Below are 19,731 nucleotides of genomic sequence, written 5' to 3' on the forward strand. Positions count from 1 at the left end.
CGCGATCTAAGTTGGGGTCACCGCTCGGTGGATCTGCACTGCCGGAATGCGAGCACCAAGACAAGCCAGCAGGTCAACAACACGCCAGCGGCGAATGGCGACCAACAGTGCGCCAAACACCAAGACAAGTTCATGCGCGATGGCCCCAGTCACGACAAAGAGTTATGTATCTGGATAACGATGTCGTCAGTGACACGATTCAGAATCTGGAGACGACTGCGATGGGCCTGACACCCATGCGGGCCGAAGATTGGTGCCAATTTGGCGTTTCCGACACTTCCTCCATCGCTCGTCACAGCAAATTGGTCGCGCGCGCAGACATCTTGGACTCGTTCACAAAAGCCCACTCAACGAGGCTGTGTGGGCGGCGGAAATATGGACGCGCAATCCACTCGGTCTCTAGGCCATCGTTGACATCGAGTCCTGCCAATTGATCGAGTGTTGCCCCTGACCAAGCCTGGGCGCGCATATGAGGCGCCTCTCGCAATTCACGAACCGGTGCTTGGCTACTTGGCCCTCACGTCCGCTCCGCGAGTTCCTTGCCGCCAACCCTCGTCGACTTGGCGCGAGACGACGATGAGGGTTGGCAGTTCCACATGTAGGCTTCGGGAGACACCAAGAAATTAGGTGCTCTCCTGCTTCAAATACGCCCATTCCCGGATCCCGTTTCTTCTTCAATGCCTTTTGTTTGAACTCTGCTTACCCCGTCACTCGTTAGACAACCATTTGCTCTCTTCTATTAGCCTTTTAATCGCTTCCTTTTTCTTGTAGTCACAGTCATGAAGTCCTTCGCCATTTTTGCCGTCATCGGCGCGGCCATTACTCCCGCATTTGCCCAGGGCAAGGGAAAGCTTCCCGCAGTCTCCGTGAAGGGCAATGGCTTCTTCGCAGGCAACCAGCGTTTCTACATGCGTGGTGTTGCTTACCAGCCAGGTCCGTAGTTCCGTGGCTTTCCGACACGGTGACGATTTACTAACAATCTCCAAGGTGGTGCTGCTGATGCTAAGGACCCTCTCCTCGACCTTGAGAGCCTGAGGCGCGATGTAGCCAACTTCAAGGATCTCGGTATCAACACCATTCGTATCTACACCATCGACAACTCCAAGAACCACGACGAGGGTATGAAGATGCTCGACGACGCCGGTATTTACGTCGCCCTTGACGCCAACACCCCCAAGTACTCTCTCAACCGTGAGAATGCTCAGACTCTTCACCGATCGTACAACGACGTCTACCTCCAGAACGTCTTTGCCACTATCGACGCCTTTGCCGATTACAACAACTTGCTCCTCTTCTTCTCTGGTAACGAGGTCATCAACGAGCGCAACAACACCAACGCCGCTCCCTACATCAAGGCCGTCACCCGTGACATGAAGCAGTACATCTCCAACCGCAAGGGACGCAAGATTCCTGTCGGATACTCTGCTGCCGACGTTGCTGAGAACATTGAGGCCCAGGCTCTCTACTTCAACTGCGGTACTGAGGATGAGCGCTCCGACTTTTTCGCCTTCAACGACTACTCCTGGTGTGACCCCTCTTCCTTCACTGCTTCCGGTTGGGACAAGAAGGTTGAGACCTACAAGGACTACAGCAAGCCCCTCTTCCTCTCCGAGTTTGGCTGCATCACCAACACCCGCGAGTGGGGTGAGATTGCTGCTCTCTACTCTACCAACATGACCGGTGTGTACTCTGGAGGCCTCGCTTACGAGTACACTGTCGAGCCCAATGGTTACGGAATTGTCGAGGTCGGCAGCGACGGCAAGATCACCCCCAACGACGACTTCAGGCGCCTCAAGGCCGCTTACGAGAAGACTGACAACCCCACCGGCGATGGCAACTACAAGCAGAGCGGCTCTGCTTCCGAGTGCCCCAAGGAGTCCGACGAGTGGGAGGTTAAGGGTACTGCTCTCCCTGCTCTGCCCAAGAAGGCTCAGGCTTTCATGAGCTCTGGCGCTGGTACCGGTAAGGGTCTTTCTGGCTCTGGTTCCCACTTCGCTGGTGAGGCCAGCGACGGTACCGCATCTGCTGGTTCCGGCGCACCCACCCGCACTCCCAACGGCGAGTCTGCTCCTTCCCAGCAGGGCTCCAACACTGGCGCCGCTGGTAGCATCGACGCTCCCATGCGCCTCATGAGCGCCATCGTTGCGAGTGTTGTCTTTGGCGTTGTGCTTGTACTTTAGAGCGTCGGACGATGATGGATTGGATGGTGTGCTGGTGTAAAAGAGATGGAGCTGGCTGTGAGTTTTATATGTAAGAAAATCGAAGTCGAACCGTTCGCTTTTACTTTGTCAGAAGGAGTTTTTGTTTGCCATGTGATGGTGTCTTGTAGCTAGGCACGTTGTTTTATACCAATCATAGCATGATTTCTCTATCAAGACCCTACATGCAAACAGTATCTAGTCAGCGATGATCATGTGAAAGTGAAGGTGGTGGGTACGGGAAGGCGCGACCCCTCACTGTTCCGGGGCTAGCGTTTAGACCCCGGATTTGCGATTGATGCCTGCGCTTCGTCACTTTCCATTTGTTTCTTTCCACGCCGCACAAACGCTGGAGCCTCCGCCCTAGTCATATTGGTTGCGGCGTTCCTTCTTCCTCTTCTTGCGACCACCTCTCTTATAATTACCCCTCTATCAACTAAATCTGCGAGCTCTTTCCTATTCCTCTGCGGAATCCTCCCCGCCATAGTTCCCCCACCATGGATCACGCGAAGAAGGGCGATGCGGCGCTCAGCGCAAGCCAGTATACCGAAGCTATCGAGCACTTCACTGCAGCAATCGGCGTGAACCCAACTGCTGTGAAATACTACATCGGCCGGTCTACAGCTTACCAGCGCGCCCAAAAGTTCCCCGAAGCCCTCACCGACGCCGAAATCGCAGTCGTCCTCGCGCACAAGCGCGCAACGCGTGAGCTCATCAAGGATGCGCAGTTCCGACGCGCACTTGCCCTCTTCTTCCTGGAGAAATATGGCGACGCAGATTTTGTGCTGAACATTGTCAAGAAGCTGGACGAGAAGGAGAAGATGCTGCCGATTTGGAGCATGAAGGTTGCGGCGAAGTTGAAGGACTTGCCGGAGGATGATGAGAAGCGGAAGGTTACGGTCAAGGATGTGCCGGACGTTGAAGTTCCGAGTGCTCCGGCGGCGGCGGCGGCGAAGCCTGCGAAGAGCGAGACAGTAGAGACGAAGAAGACGGAGAAGTCAGTCGAGGCACCAAAGCCTGTGGTGCCGACACCAGCGAACAAGATCAAGCACGATTGGTATCAGAGCAACGACAGCGTTACGGTCAACATTCTTGCCAAAGGTGCACCAAAGGATGCGACAGTCGTCGAGTTCGAGAAGGATTCGCTTTCAGTCTCCTTCCCGATCACTGACTCAACATCTGAATACCACTTCTCCGCCGACCCTCTATACGCCTCGATCGACCCGTCACAATCGAAGTTCCGCGTCACGCCCAACAAGGTGGAGATTACCCTCAAGAAGGCAGCGCAGGGCATGAAGTGGCACACTCTCGAGGGTCTCGACCGCACAGTCGAACCCTCATCCGACGAGACCAAGACCGCTATCCCGTCCCATGTCCTCACCAGCAAACCTGCCCAAGAATCCGCCCCTGCATACCCCACATCCTCAAAGTCCGGCGCAAAGAATTGGGACAAATTGGCAACGGAGGACCTCGATGACAAAGACGACATGGACGGCGACGAGACCTCGCACTTCTTCAAGCAGCTGTACAAGGGCGCCACGCCTGAGCAGCAGCGCGCGATGATGAAGAGTTACCAGGAGAGCGGCGGCACGGTGCTTAGCACGGACTGGAGCAACGTGGGTAGCAAGACGATTGTGCCTGAGCCTCCGGAGGGCATGGAGGCGAAAAAGTATGGAGATTGAGATGGATGGAATGTGGGACGGACAAACTTTCCTATTTAATAGCATAGCGAGGTGCTTGTTTTCTTAGGGATATACCACTGTAGATGATGCTTAGCAATCAATGTACGGACGAAATGTCAAGGAAATTTAGGTCTTCAGGCATCTGTGTTGACGCGTACAAATAACTGCAGCTCTCATGGCATCTATGTTGACGTGTATGGACTGAAGTGTGTGTGGCTTGATTTTAGTCCGTGACTTGTTTACTCATGGCAGCATGAGCTGATCAGCACGAGTCAGGACAAATGTATTATCAAGCAGACTTGGAACGATCGAAGCTTCGCGACGCGGATACAGCCAATATTCAGTCTGTTATGTTGCAAAATTTATGGCTTTGTGTCCATAATCGTGAATCTTAAAATCTTACCTACGCCATGTCTTGCCTGGAAATAGAATTCGTGATTACCTAGTTGCACGTAGGCCGGATTTCGGAGTAGACCAGATTTCGGAGTTGGCCAGCTATCTCCGTATAAACGCCTCCATCGTTGTGCAATTTCTGCCGAGAGGGGTATGGCTGTAGTGGGGCGGGTACCTACGTAGCCTCGGACAGTGTGTGCTCCAGGTATGGCGTCACGAGCTGTCTGATGTTGTGCTTGGAGGGGTAGATGTAGACAAGGAAGCAACGTAGGTATATAAGCAAACGTCACTCCCCACTTCTGCACCATATCAAACCAACAACAACACCAATACCATACAAAACCCTCCAATTCATCCCTCAAAATGGTCAAAATCATCATGGGAGGCGCCGGCCTCACAGACGCCGGTAAATTCAACACCCAAGAATCTCGCGAGAAGGTTCTCGACCTCCTCCTCTCCTACGGCGTCAAGAACATTGACACCGCACGCCTCTACGGCGGCTCCGAAGAAGCCATCGGCAAACTCGCCAAGCGTACGGAATTTGTAATCGACACCAAACTCGTCGGCGGCTTCAGCCCAGGCAACGTGCACAAAGACCAAGTCATCGCCGACGCACAGCACAGTCTGGACCGCGTGGGCATCAAGCAGTTCGACGTCCTGTACATCCACGCGCCGGATGAGACGATCCCTTTCGAAGAGACGCTCGAGGGCGTGAACGAGGTCTACAAAAAGGGCATTTTCCGCCGCTTCGGCCTGAGTAACTTCAACTCCGCGCAGGTGCAGCAGGTTTATGACATCTCCAAGAAGAACGGCTGGGTGCTGCCGACCATGTATCAGGGCAACTACAGCCCCATCGCAAGACATCTCGAGACGCTGCTTTTCCCGCTGCTGAAGAAACTCGGCATTGCGTTTTATGCGTACTCTCCTATTGCCGGCGGGTTTCTCACCAAGTCTGCGGCGGAGCTGGATTCTGGCGCCGGCCGCTTCAATGAGCAAGCCATCGGCGGGCTATACTCCAAGCTCTACGACACCCCGGAGATGCGCCAGGCACTCGTCAAGTGGAACGCCATCGCGGACAAGGAGGGCGTGAGCAATGCGGAGCTGGCGTATCGATGGGTGGCGGCGCATAGTGCGTTGGCAAAGGATGATTTTGTCAAGGGCGAGGAGAATGGAATTATTATTGGCGCGAGTAGGCTGGAGCAGGTTGAGCAGACGGTCAAGGCGATTCAGAAGGGCGGGTTGAGCGAGAGCGCGGTCAAGGGGATTGAGGAGATTTGGCAGAGTGTTAAGGAGAAGGCGCCGGTGGATAACTATCATCATTTCAAGAGGGAGGATTAGATTGGAAAGGGGGAAGAGAGCTCTCAAGTTTCCGAAGAAGCGAGGAATAGCTAATGCAGCCAGACTGCGACAGCAGTCTAAGATGTAGAGAAAACAATGGGACAAAGCTGCGAATACCTTCAAGGAGTCTTTTAACCTTTTCGAGATGGACGTAAGCAGAGCTTTCTATCAAAATGACGAGAAATACATTTCGCACATAGAATTTCTGAAGCTGATAAACCTCGCTTTGTCCGCAGCGTGAGAAGGGGGGCGATGTTGAATGGAGAGAAGGGAGGGATTTATGGTAGAAAAGAATCAGAGTGAGAAGTATTTGACAGGCGATAAATCGAGAAATGTATGCCCAATGTTATTCAAACTAGCTCGGGACTTGCGACGTAAGTGTTTAGCAGGTCCTGTCACAACGGGCGATACTGGATACACAATCATGTCTTGCGTAAGCGAAGTGAAGAAGAAAATCAGGTTTTCGTTGATGTACAGAGAACCTTGCTTGCATTATAGATGCTGGGAAAGACATGCGTATGGGACTCTGTGGTCGCAAGGGGCCGGAGGTGAATAACGCGCAGGATTGCTGGTAAGAAGAAAAACCACGAGACTGCCACGTCTAATGAGTTCTTGCAACGTGAGAAATAGGGTACATTCTTTCTCAGCACAACATGGACTATTTTAGATACAAAGATTAAGTTCAATGAAAAGGAATAGACCAAAGAACGCGACTTATCGCAATGTCGAGTACAAAAGGTTCAATCCTCGTGCGAGAAGTCTTTCATTTCTTCTTCCCATTGCTCCCTCTCAGAAGACATTTCGCCTTGCAGTTCGTCGTAATGATGTTGGAACCAGTCGATAATCCGAGCATTACTCTGATCGGAGGACCACCCATTTATTGGAGGATGTCGTTGCACAGCGTTGTGCCTGACTAATCGAACTTGTCGTTCTAATCCGCAGGTCATCGTCAGGATCCAATTCCTAGGTTGCCATTGGTCTACACACGTAGGAAATGATGACCGCTTTTGGTCAACCGGATTTCATACTCCCGGTGCCAGCCGTGACTAGCCCATACGAATGTGGATGAAAGCACGACTACGAACCTCTTTCTTTCCTTTGTCGTTGCCTGTGTATTATCCACAGTGTTGCCAATGCAGCAATTGCCCCAGGCACAGTGAGAAGAAGTGCGATTACCTCAACAACCCTGCTTGGATCCCATGTGCTTTCGCCTGTATTCTTTGATTGTGCTGGTGCCATTTTGCGTTCGAAAATGTTTACTGGTAGGAGTAAGACGGGATGTGATGGATTTGAGGTTTCTGTGGCGTATTAAGAGCCTATCAAACAGTTAGCATGAACATTCTAATCCACTTCTCCCAGCAGCAAGCACATGGACAAGCTTGACGGCCCTTGTATAGTACAATGATACCAACACATAGGTATGATATGTGGATCGAGAAAGACGCTGAGCATGGGAAAGACGTTCCCAGCTGCGCTTACCTTGTCAAAAGAAGTATATGTTCGTGGAGTTACTATGATTTGAAAATTGTAGAAGGTGGGTGAGGGTCTCACAACTATACCCTCCAGCATTCCTCAGCATTCCTCAGCCTCTACAGCATATACCACCAATCAGCTACAACGATACTAAGGGGCATGGAGTTGATTGGACCGCAAAACCTCAGGCACCGTGCAGCAAGGCTACAGAAGCGCGGATGCACATGGTATGAACAACCCTGTTACATATCGTAAATCTATGAGAGGGTCTGCTTGACGATGTCATTAGTGCTTGCATAATTCTGAAATCAATTTCTTTCCCTGTTTAACTTTAATACGGAACTGTGTAGAAAAGTGGTACGATCGATGTCTAGTTGGAAGTTGACTGACATTGTTGAAACATTTTATGAGAGGGTGATAACACAGCTGGCTTAAGGTGCAAGAAGGCATGCAAGGAACCCAAGCCAAGCAACGCGAGGACAAGATACTTCCATGATGAAAACTAACGATGCCGCATTAGACAAAATCGCGAGGTCGTTGTCGAGCCTATTGAACGTCTCGCTGAATCCCGAAGCAATTGTGGGACTAAATTGTGTGGCGTGTTTCTTGAGGTACAATCCAATCGCAACGATCTCGACAAAAGCCAGATGGAGTTAGTAGGATTGTACGGCTGTTGATACTCGGAGATGGTATAATTTTGGAGCGAGGGGTATTGGTGTAAGAGACGTGGGGTAGACGCCTCCATGGGTGCGCGACACCCGGCGCGGGGCCCCATCAACTCAGCGTCTGTGAGATGAACCATGACAACACCATTGTCAGTTGTATGACCATGTCACATCCCAGCATTCGATGCATCAACAATACGTCTGTACAGTCTACGATACGATCACATTGTCCAAGTGATCAATGTTTTGGCATGCCCCTGAGAGAGCCAATTCATCGAAGCTGCCACGTCTTGTCTACTGTGTCGTGGTAAGCACCCATCACACTCTCAACATCCTTGACTTACAACAACACAGAGATATCGCACAGATATCGCACCTAGTTCTCGCTATTTATTGACAGTATTGTCATCAAGATGCACTCTTAGACTTCCACGATGCGCCCGCGCCGCCACTGTACCCGCACCAGATCGAGCAGACGTATACCCATCCTCAAACCAATACCTTCAGTCTATGTGTGCTCTTATAAACCTCGTATGCCACGGGCGCTATGATCATCCAATGGCATGAACAAAGCGCTACGGCACTTCAGCATTGCTGCGATGGCGTGAATGTTCACAGCACTGTCTCATCATTCCATCTCATCGCGCACCTCAGCTCTCAACAGGGCGCATCCATCAACCTAAATGACTCGCTACTAGCGCAAAAAGATGACTGGGCCCCGCCTCAGCCCCAGGCATCGACATGGGACTAGCAGCAACAAAATTGGCAAAAAAAGAAAGAACTCAAAGCCCGATGCGGGGGTCGAACTGGTGGAAGTTAGTAGGGTTCGAATGGAGAGCTGAAGAGAGATGCTTACCCCGCAACCTTGAGATTGGATCAATCGCTTTCTGAGAAAGTGAAACCTAAGAGTCTCACGCTCTACCGATTGACTGGATGACTGTTAGATCAAGTCTTTGGTGGTAGAGAAGATTGAACGTACGCTAACCAGGCTGGTGATGTTTGATGGAAGACTTGGATTTTAGTTGCAATATATTGCACGTAAAAGCCCTCGCATAAGTTCATTCCTAGGACGAACATGACCCTTCAGGCAAGTTGCGTTGCGGAAATTTCCAGCGTCGGTCTTGCAACACTTTCTACAGAAATTTTCTTTCGTGGTGCCGGTAAGTATCCGGCGGTAAAAGTGGGTCACCCGACCATGGCAATGTCAAGGCTGCTACTGAGGGACGAGAAGACAGCTTCAAACATAAAAACGAACAGTCATAGATTAACTTTGTCGTATCACAGTATTGTCACGGAGGTCTCCGATCGATGCATGACGTGCCAAAGTCGTTGGGAGGACCGCCGGTCAGCGCATGCGTCTTCCTCAAAGTCCTCGGCATTCCTTAATCTTCAAAGAGTCAAAGAACATCCACCAATTGCAGTCCTTAGATGCAGCCCCGATTTTTGACTATTTTGAAAGCAGAACAGACGTCAGGCAGACATGTAGGCAAACCGCTCGATTATGGCTCGTGATTGGGTTATGGTGTTCACGGAGCGTGCGTTCGGCTGAGCTGCGCCCCCTGCCACTGTCTTATTTGGTGTTAACCATCACCCTAGATTAGCAGCATATCTCGTCAGCCTTCTCAGGTCCTCATGTACTGCGCCGGGGGCCGAAATGCTGTGCGCCCATAGAAGTATGAAGTATCCGCTGCAATGCAGTGGCACAGAAGTGTTCACTGATAAAACTACCTGATCGTTTGCACCAATTAGTCTCGCTTTCAATATCATACAATCACACTTTACTCCTGTATACCATTGTCTCCTATCACTTGGTCGTCTTCCTACTGCCACTGCTCAACACAGTACTGCTTTCATCATGCATTCACTCTTATATATTGGTAAGATGCACAAGAATCGGAAAATTCGTCATGTCACCTAATATGTTCAAGCCACGCTTTATAGCTTTGCATGCTCTTCGACAGCGTCGTATCTACCCTTATCACAGAAGCAAGGACTACTTGCTTCGCCCGGCGTCGTCAATCCTTCACCCAACGACCAAATCGTTGATCCGTGCTCACTGGCCGAATCCCCGAGCGTCAATGCCAGTGTTCAATTAGGAAGTTGGGTCGAGTGTCAAATCAATGGTAAGTGTGCGATTGCTGTAACTTCTGGCTACGAACACCATTCCTGCCACAGCAACTCACCAGTGTCTCAGGCTTCTACCCATTTCCGGCGAATGAACACTGGCAAGAAGGACACGCGTCGTCTTTCTCCAAGGATCTTCGCTTCACATTCAACGAGACACGTTACGACTTTGACGGCTCACTGCGACTGTATAAAACCTTCAATGCCAGCTTAGCGAAAGCGTTTGTACCATTCAAGCATGGCTTCATCAACACGCTCGGCGTCCCCAACAGCAATGGTGACAGGGGCGGGTTTGTGTACATGATCGGCTGGGCTGGCGGCTACCAAACGCTTGCTCAACGTGAAATGTACTTCACCAACGCTGCTTTTGCTGTCGTCAAGGAAGAGAAAGGACAGCGCAAGATTGTCGAGTTCAGGGAGAGTAGCAACATCCCCAATCATGCGCCTTTGCCCGAGCAAACGGCCTGGGACTGTCACTTTCCCAAGGAGAAGATGGAGCTCAAAGTGTAGTATAGAGAAGTTTTAGTGTACAACAGTGTAATACTACATGCAGAAATTTGAACAGAAGCTATATAGCCCAGCATTTACATTACAGCAAAGAGAAGAACGATAAATATTCAATCTAAAATCCAACAACCAAAACGAAAGCCAACTCCTTCCCTCCCATATCGAAGCCGAAAATTCCAATCCATCTACTACACTCTCATCCTATAGCTCTCAAAAACAACTTGCGTGTTTCCAATCTCCCTAATCTGTAAACTATTCTTCCCGCCCTTGAACGCCACCAAATCCTCATTCCCCTTCGCGCCCGCAACAAACATGCCGTCCACCGTGCACCAATCCCTGCCCATGCCTCCCAAATCCAACATCGCCCCGAAATGCCTCAAACACACATCCTTGTCCACATACTTATTGACCAGCAAGTTGGAGTAGCTGTTGCTCGTCCAGATGCTAATCTTGAACACCCAGCGTGCGGTGGACCCGTCGGCTTGGATGAGGGGTGAGTTGGCGATCAGGGTGTCGTCGGTGTGCAGGTTGTAGTAGCCCGTCACGGGCATGTAGTTGTCGCAGAAGGCGGTGTAGCCTTCGATGTATTGCGGTTTTGTGGGGTATTTGGCGTTCGGGCAGGAGCCGGGTTTGGCCTGGGTAGGGGAGAGGAGGGATAGGAGGGGGAGGAGAATGGCTGTGGTTGTTAGACGCATAATTTGGTGGGGAAAAGTTGAAATAAGTGTTGGGAAGCTGGTTTAGGTTTTGAAAAGTTGGGATTGTGTGTAGGTGTACGTGCGTGTGTAGTTTAGAGATGCTTTTTGCAAGTGGTAAAGTAAAGTGGTATTATTCGAGAGTTTATATATCTAGCATGTTGATGTTATTCAAATGCTGTTTGGGTTAGTCAGGCGGCGGAGTGCATAAAGACAGCGTGTACTCGACATTGTATGTCGGGAAGGTGCGTGTTTATCTCTTTGTTGTTTTGTTCACTTGTACTATTCTCACATACTTGGCCATTATCATCCATGCAGGCCCGATGGTACCTGCACGTCGTAATAGAGTCACTGATATGTCGCACCGTCAATGCCATCTATTCTCCTACTATCCCAGTCTCTCAGCCCGAGCTCCAACCCCTCCACCAAACCCCTATGCACCCCATCCTCAGCAAAGCTGCTCGTCCACACCACCAATCCAACACACATCCACCAATCCCCTCCTCCCAAAAACTCTTCATCGCCATTCCAAGATACATTCGCCCCACATGACCTGTAAAAAATCCTCGTGACACACTTTGACGAAGCGTACGCCTCGTTCGGTTTGCAGTGTCTGGCTTCTGCTCGTCGGAGTAGTGCGTGATGTTGAAATAAGATGTCAAAAGAGAGCCGAGATGTGGCGCGAGATATCGCAGCTGCAGAGGTTGGAGGGTAGGGGTAGAGATATTGATGAGACGTGGAAGGTGTGGGTTGCGGCGCTGCATGAACAGGATATTTTGAATTGTCGAGATGGCATGGTGTGCAGAGGATGAGAAGTATGTATATAGAAGAATCTTATGCTACTATCGTGCAGGACGATATGCGGCTTATCCCGCTTTACAGGCAACGAAGTTATAGGACTTGGCTATGTGGTGAAGCGAGATTGGAGGTAAAGCTGCCGGGATCTGCCGTCTCTATGTTTTACCCAGCTCTCCCACAACTTCAACCATTCTATCCCGAGGGCCCAGACGCCATATCCGTCCAACTGCCATCCGCGCCCCAAATACCAGCTTTCGTATAATCTCCTCTCCCGCCACTCTTCAGATACGCAAACCTGAAATACTCGGGCACGCCCTCCATGTGCTTTACCCAAGTCCAGCTTCCCTCCATGCGGTCATCAAACTCGTGGTAACGCTCAACATCATTGACCAAGATACTGATACCATCATACGACTCCGGGAATGGCAGGTGGAAATCAAAGGTAATGTTCGCCTTGAGACTGTGTAGGTTCAGATTGTTGTGAATGATCGGTGCAGTGATCAAGGGAAGCAGAGAACCGACCGGCGCATCGCCACGAAGGGCATCGGGGGTTTCGAGAATGCTGGCAAAACCCCAACGCGCTGCGCCGTTGATGAAGAGGCCAATGAGAATACCCTGCCAGAGTAGGCTGGGGCGGTTTTGGATTGCCGTGCCAGTTACCAGCAGGAGAGCAAGGATGTAGTGATGGATGCGCACATTCATATTAGGAATTGCGACAAGCGCTAGTACACAGCCGACAAGGATACCGTAAATGGCCAAATACTTTGGCAGACGGCCTTCGACGCGGAAAGCCCAGACTTGACCGAGGGCAATGCTGAACAGTACGAGTACGACAGTGATGAGTGCTGGAATAGCACCAGGTTGATTCTGAATATCGTGAGGAGTGAGGCGTTCGATGGGAATGTGGTCGAAGGTGTAATTGTTGAGGGCGCCAATCCAGCATCCTCCGAGCCAGAGGATGGTCTTCTCGATCTGTGCGTCAAGACCCAGCAGTGAGTGTTTGACCGCGAAGAAGTACACGGCGTACATGCAGAAGCCAGCAGGTAGGAGGCGACCGATGGCCATGCTGATCAAGGCGTAGTAGTTGCTCAAGTTTGGCGGATCAGACACAAGGGCGACGTGGAAGAAGATGCCCAAGAACTCGGAGACGAAGAAAACAGATGGAGATGTAACGAAAAGAGACAACAGGATGGTAAAAGTCAGGGAAACGCCGAGAAGTGGCCAGCGCAGATCGCGGCATTGAGCTTGAGTCCCCGGGACGAAGGTGAAAGACTTGGGGAAATACGAATCAAAGCCAGTGCTTTTGATGTGGTTCTTGTTCACACTGGGGTATCCGCTTTGCTCACCGATTTGAGCTACAACACCACAGCCACCGTTTGTGTCGCTGATAAAGCCAGCATGAATTGCAGCCTGGCATATGAAAGAGTCGCCGCGGTAGATGGTGCTGTTTAGGGACTGATGCGCATCAGTAGGACCTCCAACTACCACTTGCTTGTAGACTACTGTCTGATCACCAACAGTGTGTGGATTCTGTATGATCACTCTTCGGCATGTCGCAGGACAGCGGAATGGCATTGTGATATTCGCGAAAGGCCTGCACAGGTCCCCGTTCAAGCCGCAGCTATTTCCATCATTCCAGAGGCGATCGGTGCAGCCAATCCTCACCGGTGCACCATAGCCTGGTACGTCGGCTGCAAACGCACTACGATGCAGCACCAGCACAAAGCTCAATATCCAGCAGAAATAGAAAGCCACCAACAGCATAATCTTATGCTTCCTTTTCGGGAAGAACTTGTTTATGAACTCTATCGGCGCAGTTTGGATCTTCGGAAAGTACGGGTGAATCTTCCACGGCCGCGGTGGCTGCGGGCCTTTCACCCACGTTACAATACTGGGCCATGTCTGTTGCAACCGCGGCGGTATGTATTGGCTGATGTAGTGCGACGATTGGGGTGGAAAGCGCTCTTCGCCGGAAGCTTCGGAATTGGCGATCAGCACGGCGGAGTCGGTTGAACGTATGCTAGCGTTCTCGTCGTCTTGATAGTGTTGGGGAGGAGCACCCTCATCATCATATTCGTCCTGAGGCATGTCTACGAGCGAGCGCAGCTCGTGGCGGGAGGTCGGGGACGACAGTTTGGGGAATGCGACGGCGTTGGTAGAACAGGACTGAACAATGAAGACAAGAACGATGCCACGCGAGGAGATGGTCTAGAAAAGGAAAGACTATGCAATGAGATGCCAAAAGGATGGAGAGAGGAGTGGGGAGTAGACGGAAGGAATGTTAGTTCGCATGGATGAAGCTCTGGTAAGCTCTTGGACCTGCATCATCGCGCGCCGCGCCTCGCGGGGAGCCACGGCGGTGGGCCTGATGGTGCAGCAAGGATCGGCGTCAGCGCGTTACTGGGTTTCATGAACGCGACGTCTCTAAAGCTGGGCTTGAAAACAATTGAAGAAAGATGCTGCGGCTCCAATAAAGTTTCTTGGTCCCAGGCACTTGGAGCGCTCCTGCATGTGTCTGTTTGGGGTCTAGCTACCGTGAATACAGTGCCAGTTTTCGGTGTCGTCACTATGCGGGCAGATTTCTAATCAGCCCTTATCGAGATACCGAGCTTCCTTTGCTGTAGGGCGCAAGGCGGTAAGGCGGACCAACGCCGCGGACAAGGAACTGGAATCTACTTCTTGTCTTCTCCTCGACATTTACCGGTGCAATTGTCGGACCTTATTGCAGCTACAAACTTTGCAATTTCCACCGGCTGCTTATTGAACTGCTGCAGCCATGGCGCCGTACACGAGCGATCCAGGCAGTTTCCCGGACCCAGTCGATCTTTCCCACCATTTGTCACGCAGCACCAAGGCGCGTCAAGCCTCAAGCATCAAGCAGTTTTACAAGTACTTTTCTATTCCAGGAATCGCGCAATTAGCTGGCGGTGAGTAGTCGAAGCGATCATGTCCTTGGTGTTTCCGGTATGCTGATGCCTGTTTGAAGGCCTTCCCAATGACAAGTACTTCCCGTACGATACCCTCGAAGCAAAAGCGTCACACCCAAACCGGTGGCAACCAACGCCGAACAAGCCCATCGACCCGCCTGCCGACGACCCCCCGAGTGCGCAACTCGAGAAGACAGACTTGTCAAAGAGCCACGATGAGCCACCGTCGTCTCGTATCGTGGTGCCCCATGCCTCAGGTGTACCTGATCCACTTCGTATGATCGATCTCAAGTCGGCACTGCAGTATGGTCAAGCATTGGGATACCCGCCCCTGTTTGACTTCCTCCGCAGCTTCACAAGGAACAATCTGCACCCTTTCGTGCCATACAAAGGAGGCCCGGAAATCATCCTGACGTGCGGCTCAACAGACGGCTTTTCCAAGACCATCACAGCGCTCAGCAATGAGTGGTCGGCAGACCATGATCCAGTCAATGAGAGGCCAGGCCTCTTGTGTGAGGAGTACGCCTACATGAATGCCATCCAGACTGTCAAACCCAAGGGCTTCAATATCGCACCGGTCGCAATCGACGACGAGGGCATGTTGGCGAAAGGACCAGGCGGTCTCCAAGACGTGCTCGAGAACTGGGACTTCAAGAAGGGGCGTCGCCCACATCTCATGTACACGGTTACCATTGGACAAAACCCCACATCTGGCACACTCTCGGTCGCGCGCAGGATCGAGATCTATGCCCTCTGCGTGCTGTACGATATCATCATCGTAGAAGATGATCCATACTGGTACCTGCAGTTTCCTTCGTCGACACCAAAGACCGCAAACCCGAAGCCCACCAAATCATCTGGTTTTGAGTTCCTGGACAGCCTCATCCCCTCCTACGTGAGCATAGACTACCAAGGCCGGGTTGTCCGCCTGGATACCTTCTCAAAGACAGTCGCGCCCGGCTGCCGGTTGGGGTGGATTACCGCGCAACCAGCGCTAGTAGAACGCATCCTTCGTGTCACGGAAACAACCACACAACAACCATCTGGATTCGTACAGTCGATGATCGCAGAAATGATCATGGGTCCGCAAAGCTCCACTGATCCCGGCAAGGGCGGCGCTGCGGACGGAAGTGGTTGGAAGGTTGACGGCTGGGTACGATGGCTCGAGGGGCTGCGCGGGAACTACGAGCGCCGTATGTCGACCATGTGCGACGTCCTCAACGCGAACAAAGAAGCAGTGAAAGCCGGTCGTCGCAAGTCGCTTACAGAGGTCGTCGATGAGAGTGATGACTGGGCCGTCGTTGAGAAGACACAGATCTACTCCTTCGTCCGTCCACTCGGTGGAATGTTTGTCTGGATCCGCTTCAATTTTGCCTCGCATCCTCTTGCCAAAGAAATACCCGGTGCACGTCTCTCACGAGCGCAATGGCTCTTCTGGACGCAGAAGCCCTATCTTTGCCTTGTTGCACCTGGTCAGATGTTTGCAACATCCCAGGATATTCTCGAAAACGACAGCTACAAGTGCTTTAGATTGTGCTTTGCAGCCTGCCCCAATGAGGATGTCGAGGACATCACTAAGAGATTCGTAGAGGGCGCGCAAGCTTTCTGGCGGATCAAGAGCAAGAGCAAGATTGACAAGCTATTGGAGGAGGATGGAGAGGCTGCTGCGGATCACGTCACTGGTATGGCTGTGCTCACAGGCATGTGTTAGGTTAGGTCATCTAGTCCAACGAGAATGAATAATGAGCAATATGAGGGTTCCTGCATCATCAGATTCCAGGCGTGTAGTTCTTACAAGCGTGACTAACAAGTTCGCTCTTATAGGCGCCGAAGCTCCGATGCCTTCTGTCAGCACGTGTGTGCGCGTTGAGGGGCAAGCTCCAGCTTCCCCACAAACGTCATTGGTACACCACTAACTTTGGCATCTCGAACCAACGCGAGCTTATATAATGTCACAGCATACCCTCGGAATCACACACCTCAATACATTTGAACCAGGTTGAAGTTCAGAGTTGCGAATGTTTTCCAAAGCTGTGCGCATCCACACCACTGCCATCGCACCGAGCATCTCATTTGCATCGCAGCATAACACTCGTGCGAGCATAAAACTTCACAGAAACCTTACAAAGCACACAAGCTCTGCAAACATGGCGACAGGATCAAAAGTTCATCTAGAGGCTTCTCAGCAACCACAGTTTTACGTCAAGGGTCTCACGGCCGAGAGTGCGGAAAAGACAAGCCAGCTCCTGCAAGTGAATCACGAGAAGCATCATATCTTCTTCAACCGGTCTGGGTTTCATGTAAGTGGGATGTCATACTATATGATTTCGGTCTTCAAACTCAACACAATGTAACAGAATCACATTGCGCATCACCTCCTCACGCTCTTCGCCCTCAATGCCTCGCCATCGGAGATCCAGAAAGGCTACGATACCAATGTGTCATATCAAAGACCACCTGAACCTCTGAAAGAATCCATTATGAACGATATGCACGACCCAAGTCGATTCAAAACCTATCTAGGCAAAGAAAAATACTACCACGACTACCTCGTTTTCTTTCAGAAGGAGATAGACGCGAAGGGCTGGGAGGATGTACTGAACGAGTACCTTTTCGCAAACGATGACCGGGCAAACGATATGCTATGCCGACTTTACGCTGGATTTTTGCATCCTATCATACACCTGGGCTTTGGCATCGAGTTCCAGCAACCAGCAATCATGGCCGAGGGTTTGGCGCAGACTGCTGTGCATGATAATTGGATGGCGCCACTATTTCTCGGTTGTGAGAAGGCTGTAGAGTCGAACCGGGGAAAGAACACCCCGAAGAAGACGATAGTCCAGCTGTTGGAGGAAGCGAAGAATGACGAGAAGCTACGCAGTGCCGCGCACTGGGGAGACGGTAACAAGATTAGAGAGGGGATCATGAAGCGCGCGCCGAATGAGATGATCAAGCTCGCAAGCCAATATACCGTAGAAGAAGACGAGCTTGAAGAGAAGACTGCCGAGATGATCAACGCAGCTGGTGAGTCCACACCGCAGAAGAGTCACGTATGGTTCACTAACTTACTTTACAGTGTATTACACGGGCGCGGCACAGCATCCACCACACCAGATCAAATTCGACTTCTTCTACATGCACTGTGTAAACAGCTCAATCTTCTTCTCGAACTTCCTCTCCGCCACAAACGCCTTTCTTACGCCCGCCACCAAGCGCCGCCTGCTCGAATGGAAAGTCTGGAACGACATCGTCATGTACGTATCGCGTGGCTGCCCGGACCTGCTGCCCTCTGAAATTCACAATTACACGCCTGCACACGACTCAGACTGGTCTGGTATCATCAAGCGCGTTAATGAACTCGAAGACGACGGTCACGCATCGAAGTTGATCAGGGCACTTGCGCATGGTGAACAGGCATGTAAGAAATATGAAGACAACGAAGGGTTTCTTGTGAAGGGAGACATGTGGAAGAAACTAGGACACATGGCGATTGATAGCGTGGAAGCGGGCGACCCGCACTGGGTGAGGAGTTGTGGGTTTGAACAGGCGTGGGAGGATATTCCACTGCGGGAGGGCGCGAGGCTATGATGCAAGGACCAAGTGTCTAATGTTGTGTAATGAATGGCTGGGGTGATACAGCAGTGGTTATCGATACACAATCTGCGTGCGTGTCTCGAAGGGGGAGATGGGGACGCAGGGTCGCGAGGATGCACACATGGATGCAACGCCGCAGCCGTGTCACATTGACTGTATTTGGATGCTTTGTGTGTGGAGGTGAGCATCGCACTTTGTAGGCATGGAGTGAACACTGCAAGTCGTGCCCCTAATGGTCTGTTATTACTTACACAGATTGCGCGGTCCGTCGTATGGATGTCGGGATCGAGCGAAGTAAGAAGAACCCACAGCTACAGGGCCGGAACGATGGACACATGGGTGGGTGCAAGGTTTCTACACAAGTGCCGTGTAACAATGGTTGCGACCCGCCCCTTTAGGCTGTCACTATGTCATAGATGAATACACTTTGCAGGCATCGAGTCAAACACCGCGATTAGCTGTCTCGCTGAGGCATGCTCTTGCGACAAAACCTTTCATCTATATCGGGATTATGGCGCGACCAATCGCACATGAGACGTGCCTGAAAAAGTGCCCAGCTGCCTGGTCCGGGGCAGCAGAGGCGTTACAAAGTCGAACAGGGACTTGTATGTCACCGCGGATTTTACCCAGGCCGCGATTCTGAGCAGCGGTTTCGCGTTAGGATTCTCTAACAGGACCGGGGTGGGAGAGAATGTGGGCGCATGACGAAAACCTATGGTAGAGAAGCTGAGCTCTTCAGGGGTAACCTTTCAGCTCACATATCATAGCAGAACACAATTATCGTTCTATCCAGCTTTTGTCCCACAGCAAACAACCGAGATCCACAAACAGCGCCGCACGAGGCTCGGGCACAGCGCATGAATCAAACTAGCCTTGCAGCCAATGATGGTGCCGTCATGGCGGAGGCATTTTTAGCCAAGCGCGAAGCACACGCTCAGCCGCTCCTATCGATAGGCTTTGCGTCCATGTTTGGAAATTGGAAATGGGTGCACGAGAGCCTGGCGCTTACACTTCACCGCCCAAGTGCGCTCCTTCACGTCGCCAAACGGGGTCCTGGGGCAAATGCAGGTTACTGGATGTCACCGTGGGATGCAAAAGCTTGAGCGCCCGATGGGAGGCCTGGAGTATTGCCGCGCTCCTTGGAAAACAGCGGCGCAATCTTACAAGACGGTTGCCGACGCTGGACATGGCAGGCCGGCAGTCAGACAAGCAAACAAGGCGAGAGGGCGGACAGCAAATCCCCCAGAATCACGATGAACAGGAGAAAAAGCATCATCCTTGCGGGCTGGCGGAGACAGTCGACCATTTCCAGCCTGCCAGGATCCCCACTTGGCAGCTTT

The 19,731-nt window shown here is 51.6% G+C and overlaps 11 protein-coding genes across 11 annotated transcripts; 8 read left to right on the top strand and 3 right to left on the bottom strand.

Moving 5' to 3' along the window:
* Positions 1–779: 779 nt before the first annotated feature.
* SNOG_15467 (hypothetical protein) lies at positions 780–2,180 on the top strand (the record flags this gene model as incomplete). The annotated part of the gene is made up of 2 exons (XM_001805562.1): positions 780–933; positions 988–2,180. 2 exons carry the CDS (start codon positions 780–782, stop codon positions 2,178–2,180), a joined length of 1,347 nt encoding a protein of 448 aa, XP_001805614.1.
* Positions 2,181–2,695: 515 nt separating this feature from the next.
* On the top strand, positions 2,696–4,005 carry SNOG_15468 (hypothetical protein; the record flags this gene model as incomplete). Its single annotated transcript, XM_001805563.1, has 1 exon — positions 2,696–4,005. The coding sequence occupies one exon, from the start codon at positions 2,696–2,698 to the stop codon at positions 3,878–3,880; it is 1,185 nt and encodes a 394-aa protein (XP_001805615.1). The 3' UTR covers positions 3,881–4,005.
* Positions 4,006–4,623: 618 nt separating this feature from the next.
* SNOG_15469 (hypothetical protein) lies at positions 4,624–5,746 on the top strand. The gene has a single exon (XM_001805564.1). The coding sequence runs from the start codon at positions 4,637–4,639 to the stop codon at positions 5,609–5,611; it is 975 nt and encodes a 324-aa protein (XP_001805616.1). The 5' UTR covers positions 4,624–4,636; the 3' UTR covers positions 5,612–5,746.
* Positions 5,747–6,351: 605 nt separating this feature from the next.
* SNOG_15470 (hypothetical protein) lies at positions 6,352–6,850 on the bottom strand (the record flags this gene model as incomplete). Its single annotated transcript, XM_001805565.1, has 2 exons — positions 6,352–6,524; positions 6,697–6,850. 2 exons carry the CDS (start codon positions 6,848–6,850, stop codon positions 6,352–6,354), a joined length of 327 nt encoding a protein of 108 aa, XP_001805617.1.
* A 2,754-nt stretch (positions 6,851–9,604) lies between these two features.
* On the top strand, positions 9,605–10,383 carry SNOG_15471 (hypothetical protein; the record flags this gene model as incomplete). Its single annotated transcript, XM_001805566.1, has 3 exons — positions 9,605–9,626; positions 9,711–9,872; positions 9,944–10,383. 3 exons carry the CDS (start codon positions 9,605–9,607, stop codon positions 10,381–10,383), a joined length of 624 nt encoding a protein of 207 aa, XP_001805618.1.
* Positions 10,384–10,568: 185 nt separating this feature from the next.
* Positions 10,569–11,376, bottom strand: SNOG_15472 (hypothetical protein; the record flags this gene model as incomplete). Its single annotated transcript, XM_001805567.1, has 2 exons — positions 10,569–11,015; positions 11,365–11,376. The coding sequence occupies 2 exons, from the start codon at positions 11,374–11,376 to the stop codon at positions 10,569–10,571; spliced, it is 459 nt and encodes a 152-aa protein (XP_001805619.1).
* A 485-nt stretch (positions 11,377–11,861) lies between these two features.
* On the top strand, positions 11,862–12,004 carry SNOG_15473 (hypothetical protein; the record flags this gene model as incomplete). Its single annotated transcript, XM_001805568.1, has 2 exons — positions 11,862–11,887; positions 11,926–12,004. The coding sequence occupies 2 exons, from the start codon at positions 11,862–11,864 to the stop codon at positions 12,002–12,004; spliced, it is 105 nt and encodes a 34-aa protein (XP_001805620.1).
* A 58-nt stretch (positions 12,005–12,062) lies between these two features.
* Positions 12,063–13,958, bottom strand: SNOG_15474 (hypothetical protein; the record flags this gene model as incomplete). Its single annotated transcript, XM_001805569.1, has 1 exon — positions 12,063–13,958. The coding sequence occupies one exon, from the start codon at positions 13,956–13,958 to the stop codon at positions 12,063–12,065; it is 1,896 nt and encodes a 631-aa protein (XP_001805621.1).
* Positions 13,959–14,646: 688 nt separating this feature from the next.
* On the top strand, positions 14,647–16,508 carry SNOG_15475 (hypothetical protein; the record flags this gene model as incomplete). The annotated part of the gene is made up of 2 exons (XM_001805570.1): positions 14,647–14,797; positions 14,857–16,508. The coding sequence occupies 2 exons, from the start codon at positions 14,647–14,649 to the stop codon at positions 16,506–16,508; spliced, it is 1,803 nt and encodes a 600-aa protein (XP_001805622.1).
* Positions 16,509–16,944: 436 nt separating this feature from the next.
* Positions 16,945–18,385, top strand: SNOG_15476 (hypothetical protein; the record flags this gene model as incomplete). The annotated part of the gene is made up of 3 exons (XM_001805571.1): positions 16,945–17,097; positions 17,155–17,821; positions 17,874–18,385. The coding sequence occupies 3 exons, from the start codon at positions 16,945–16,947 to the stop codon at positions 18,383–18,385; spliced, it is 1,332 nt and encodes a 443-aa protein (XP_001805623.1).
* A 517-nt stretch (positions 18,386–18,902) lies between these two features.
* SNOG_15477 (hypothetical protein) lies at positions 18,903–19,648 on the top strand (the record flags this gene model as incomplete). Its single annotated transcript, XM_001805572.1, has 2 exons — positions 18,903–18,996; positions 19,416–19,648. The coding sequence occupies 2 exons, from the start codon at positions 18,903–18,905 to the stop codon at positions 19,646–19,648; spliced, it is 327 nt and encodes a 108-aa protein (XP_001805624.1).
* Between the last annotated feature and the right edge of the window lie 83 nt (positions 19,649–19,731).

This window comes from Parastagonospora nodorum (assembly GCF_000146915.1).
Source record: "Parastagonospora nodorum SN15 chromosome Unknown scaffold_38, whole genome shotgun sequence".
Classification (NCBI taxonomy): Eukaryota; Fungi; Ascomycota; class Dothideomycetes; order Pleosporales; family Phaeosphaeriaceae; genus Parastagonospora; species Parastagonospora nodorum.

Bases quoted from the DNA above. Each gene is read 5' to 3' on its own strand.
- SNOG_15469 (XM_001805564.1), top strand. From the start codon at position 4,637: ATGGTCAAAATCATCATGGGAGGCGCCGGCCTCACAGACGCCGGTAAA.